The 5,733-nt window shown below is 29.3% G+C and overlaps 1 protein-coding gene across 1 annotated transcript in view; it reads right to left on the minus strand.

Moving 5' to 3' along the window:
* Window positions 1–3,212: 3,212 nt before the first annotated feature.
* LOC102673409 (GTP-binding protein RAD) overlaps window positions 3,213–5,733 on the minus strand; it is a 59,056-nt gene continuing 56,535 nt past the window's right edge. The window contains exons 5-6 of the mRNA XM_006611100.2: window positions 4,626–4,809; window positions 3,213–3,938 (exon numbers count right to left, since the gene is read on the minus strand). Of these exons, the coding sequence (XP_006611163.1) occupies window positions 3,649–3,938; window positions 4,626–4,809 (474 nt within the window). The 3' untranslated portion in view covers window positions 3,213–3,648. The remainder of the gene's footprint in view (window positions 3,939–4,625; window positions 4,810–5,733) is intronic.

A 5,733-nucleotide genomic window follows, 5' to 3' on the forward strand; every position in this document is an offset into this window, starting at 1 on the left:
ACAAAGGCACTTGATAAGAATTCCCCTTTCTTTTCCTCTCTCTCTCTTTCTCTCTTTCTGTCTTTTATTTTCATCCTTGTTTGAGTCACGTTTCCATAGAATTCGATCTTTTGGTTCCTTTTTCTTTTTTTTTTTTTTTAATTAAATTAATTCAAGAATACTAACAACGATGACGCAAACCAATGGCAAACGATAATATCTTGGTTCGTTTCGCAATTGATAAAAGATAGAGGAAATTAAACGATCGATAACAATGTCATTAATTCGCTATTTTCGAACAAAGTTTATCAGCAAAGGAATAATTTTCATTTAAATTTAGAATTTTTTCGTTTTTAATTTTAAGTTTTTCTCTTTTTTCTTTCGCCATTCTTGTTTTTAATTTTTTTTTTTTATTTTTACAGTGCTGTAAGAAGATAGCCTCGCGATTTGTGAGGATACATTTCTTAAATCACATAATTTCCTTTGATTTTTATTTTGATTTAATTTCACATCCAATTTGATTCTTATTCTACTTTCAGAATTTATGATTATATTGCTATTGATTTTCACAATCTTTCGTTCGCGAGTTCAATTACTTAGATGATAATAAATTAATCATCAAATTCATTTTTCATTTCAAATTATCTTACTTAGATGGAAGAAGATTATAAACTATTAAAATAAGAATTTTTACTCGTTCTTCTCAAACTTAATACCTTCTTGAATTTCTTCCAAATTTCGACTTGAAAGTTTGCCTTTTTCTAACCTAATATTTTCCATCTACTAAATTAACCAAACTCAAAACCTCATTAACTTCACTAATTACTTGAAAATTGCATAACCTGTACATTTAATATTATAACATGTAGTAAAATCCATTTTTAATATTTCGTTTCAAAACACGATTTAATTACATTTTAAATCATTTTTAGAAAATGTAAACTGTTCCCTATAACTTTTTTTTTTGTGAATTAATATCATTTTTTATTATTCTCGATTATTTCCAATGTTACACATTTTTTAGAATAGCTTATAAATTGTTTCAATTTTTATTTAAACATATGAACCACCTCGTTTCTATTTTTTTTTTATTCTACAGTTTGGCCCCTGATACGGATATCCCGCTCGAACTATACTTATTACAACACTGTTTTAGATATATAAAGTGTTCAAAGAATCTGGTTCAAGAATGCTGATATATTCATTTTTAATTTAAAAAAAATAAAAAAAAAAGAAAGAAAAAAACAGAATACGTAACAAAGGATAAAAAATGAAAAATTATGGAGAACTATGTACACAAAAGAATTTTATTATTTTATCATATATAGCTATTTACAAAAGATGGCGTACAATAAATAAAATTAATAATAATAATAACAAAAATTTGTTGCTTTTTTTTCAAAAGAGTTGATTAGTAAAATTACACGAGTAGATTCTTGAACCATCTTTTTTCCTGACACCCTATATATATGTATATATATATTTATACATATTTAATTCGGATACATAGGCGTAGAGATCGCAGAAAATAGATAATGGATAATATACGTGTATATATATATGTGCGCGCGTATGTGTACATATGTTCTTTTTCTTAATAAAATGTCCCCCAAAAAAAGGAATATTCTTCATTGTACCCGTTCTTTTTTAAGGAAAACACGCAATACAGTAACACGTCAATCGTTTAACGATACATCTACACAAAATTAACGTAGACTTATGTTTGATCGTACATTAGGAATATAGTTATATGTATATGCGTGTAGACACATACACCCCCGCTTAAAAGTCTTTGGACATTTATTGTATCTGTCATATCGATCGTAGCTTTTTATCAATTAGTACACTTTTTTTAAGAGAAAATCGTAATTCATATTCACATTGTAACGTAAAAATCTCTATTCAATAATCAATATTTTGATACTTTTATTAAAATTTATGATTTATATCGAATATCAAAATTATAAATTATAAAGAAGAAGCGTCCTGAGTCTTCTAAAAGGGAGTGCATTTTTATTTATATTTATAATAATATAACACACGTATCTAACTTCTCCATCTCTTTTTCCATTTTTTTTTTTTGTATTCCTTCTTTTCATCTTTTTCTTCCCTTTCCTCTTATATAGATACACAAATCTGTTATAGTTAAACTTATCAGTATATACAATTCGGATTAAGAAGTTTAGATTGGTCTTATTATACAGTAACGACAGTAACATTATTGGCCGCTAATTCATGCCATGGTCCAATTTAAATTCCTTCGTATCAACTAGATTTCAACTCCTTCTTATCTTCTCCTTATAGATATATATATTTTTTTTTTAATCTTTCCACTTTTTCTCAAGTCTTAGAAGAATTCCTCCTTTTGATTAATCTTTTGACTATTTCTTTTGATTAAATCCTCGCTTTTTTTAAATTTCTTCTGACCTTCCAGAATAGCTATTTGAAATTGTATATAATATAAAATCGAGCTAAAAACGAAAATTAAATTTGTATATCGATCTTTTTAAAATTATAATCTTTCATTGAATCGAATACAAAAGAAATGACCGGGCAATAATTAAACAATTTATATTATTCTTTCTTATTTTCACAATTTTCATTTATTTTCGCAATTTGCATTTATTAAACGCAGAAAGATAAATGAATATTTTACGAAGGAAGTGACCAGAAATAAAAGAATTATCAAAGGATTAATCAAATCGTGTATACATTAAATTTTGCCTCGAAGAACTACCAAAGATATAAATATTTCTCTTGCGTATACGTATAACGAATACCAACACAGGCGACTTAACAAACTTATTCTTACAGATATTACGATAGATATCGAGCGAATCCTCGATGGAAGTTATTAAAAGCTAACATTAATTAAAAATTAATCGTCGAGAAAGAGAAACAAACGTTCGTTTGATCTAATTGGCACTTTGATCGCACTCCGATATTTTCCAGATTTTCTCGTGATTATTGAATGGCCAATTTGTCGAATTCAAAATAACAAAAGAAGATAAAATTAACTTAAAAAAATATAAAAAAAATTCCATATCATATTTACGTAACAATCTTATTATTTACAATTACTTACATACAATTACAATTACTTAAGCCAAATTTTCAATGAAACTTCAATTCAGATAAAAATCCAGACAATTCCAAAAAAAAAAAAACTTGTATTACTTTCCAATAATTCCAATTTTTGTATCAAACATTCCCATGTAATTTCAAATCCCTCTCCTCAATCATTTTCCCCTAAAAATTTCTCCATCGAAATGAAATAAAAGAAATACAAGAAGCAAGATAGAATTGTTTTTCCGCTAGTCCCTCCACGAAACAAAAGGAACCGCTCCATGAATATTTAATAATCAAATTGGCCATCCGTATCGAGACTGCTACCCTCCCACCCCCCTTGAACGAAATTCAATCTCACCCTCCCTCTTCCATTGGATCAAATTCCAATCATACCAATCCCTGACATGCAAACAAGATTTCGTTTGCATCTTTCTGGAAGTATCGTGGATTAAGCATATCGTCAAGGATATTGTACCAAGTAGACCGGCTCTTACAATCTACGTCCTCAGGTACGACCATAGATTAAAAAAAAGAAACAAAAAAAAGAAAGAAAGAGAGAGAGAGAGAGAAAAAGAAAGAATTGGATCGATCGGTCCATCCTTAGAGGACATGAAGATTCTCGCAGTTCTTGAACTTGCTGTCCTCTTTGCCGAACAGCCACGTCAACATCTGTCTGGCCTTCATGCTCGCTCGAACCACACCCCTCGACTTGTACCAGTGGCCGCTACCCTCGCTGGTTCCGTTTCCACCCCGGTTCTCCGACACGTTGCTGCTGTTCTTCAGACGGATCTGATTCAGGATGCCGACCAGCAGATGGTCCACGTTGTGGTTGATCCCGACCGAGACCTCGATGAACTTCACCCGATAGGTGCACGCCATGCACTTGCCATCTGCATCACGCGCAAAAGGATTAGAGAGAAAAGATAAAGGGGGAGGGAGGGGGAAGAAGTGGATATTTATAAAGGGGCGACCAAGGCCGATTGAATGGGATAAAATGGAGGATGAAAAAAGGGGTTGAAATAAGAATAGGGAAAAGAGGAGAAGAAAATGTTTCAATTCCAATGGATCGGTGTTTTTGTTCTGAGTTTTTCTGTCGAAGTTTTGTTATATTCAAGATATATTATTATTATTGAAGTTTTATGAAACATTGGAGATTTATTATATAAAGTTATAAAGGAGAGGAGGCATGATTTGTGGAGTGTGCGTGGATATAGTGAGAATAGGAAGATTGAAGTTAATTTGTGAGATATGAAAGGAATTGTTGAGTTTTGAGAGGATCGTTGAAATTTTATGGAATTTTTTATTAAGAAATTTAGTTTGTAAAATCCTATTTGAAATAAAAAAAATGACGTTCTTTTTGAAATATATGGAATAATTTAAAATTGGAATTCTAAATTGCTAAAACCTTTTTTTGCTTCTGTGGAATGTTAATATCGTTCGTGTAAAAAAATAATATAAACAAAGTGTGCATCTTCGTCATGTTACGTGTCTGATCTCATGCATAGTAGACTATCATTCGTGAAAGCCATTTTGGGAATTTTTTAGAACCATAATAATAAATATGCACAGGTACCAACCTTGGGAAGAAACTACCCTCGATCGAACAAGATCCACTTTGTTACCGACTAATATTGTCGATTTTCCTCGATGGAAATCCTGGTCGTGAAGACGTTCCAGATATTCTTCCGCTCTCTGAAAGGATGCCTTATCAATCACGGAATACATAATGACAAAGGCATCCAGATTCTTCTCCAATTCCGTCTTTTTGAAACAGAAATATAAAGGATATTTTTAGCAGAAAAAAAGTAACTAAAAGATAAGTAATTTGTTCATCATCAAAGTTACATTAATCTATCATTGTATTCATATTTGTATAACATAACGTGCAATTATTTTTTTTCTTTTAATGCAATTTTATTTCCTTATGAACAAATATTTATTACGAATATCTCATATAAATTTTATAAAGTTGAAACAATGATATTTATTATTTTCAATTATTTCATTGATCGATTCTCTATAACGAAAATTCTCTCTCGTCAATATTATCGAGGTATATTAAATCAACATCGTATCAATGGAAAAAACAAACATTGAACAATGGAAAACAGAAAAATCACGAGGATCAATTATCTACATATATTACGAGTCATAACCAATAATTTTATATTTTCATTCTCCATTAAAAACATTTCTCTCATAATATCATTCCAGAATCTAAATTTCATAATATTTAAGATTCGTGAACAGAAAGGAAAGAAAAATTAAAATTAAGAAAAATATCAGCAATTGAATAATTCTAAATATCACGAGAAACTGAATCCACAATTAATATTTATAGGATTAATAGGAGCTAACTGGACAAATTTATTTCCTTCCAGTTTTCAGCTTTCTACTTTTCGTATATTCCACTCTTATCGCGTGGAACGTACAAAAAATCATTGACAAATCATTACATCGTGTGAATTTCTAATAATAATAACTTAATTTACAAGAAAAAAAGAACAAGAAACTTATCGACAACGATTAAAATTAAAATACATGACATTCATATATCTATCATAAAATTGAAATTTAAAAACTACTTTTTGATAAATTTATTTCTCAACTCGATTAATTATCTATCTATATATATATATATATATATCTTGCTTAATCTTATAAACGTTTAAAAAAAAAAAAAAA

This window comes from Apis dorsata, unplaced genomic scaffold, assembly GCF_000469605.1.
Source record: "Apis dorsata unplaced genomic scaffold, Apis dorsata 1.3 scaffold_83, whole genome shotgun sequence".
Classification (NCBI taxonomy): Eukaryota; Metazoa; Arthropoda; class Insecta; order Hymenoptera; family Apidae; genus Apis; species Apis dorsata.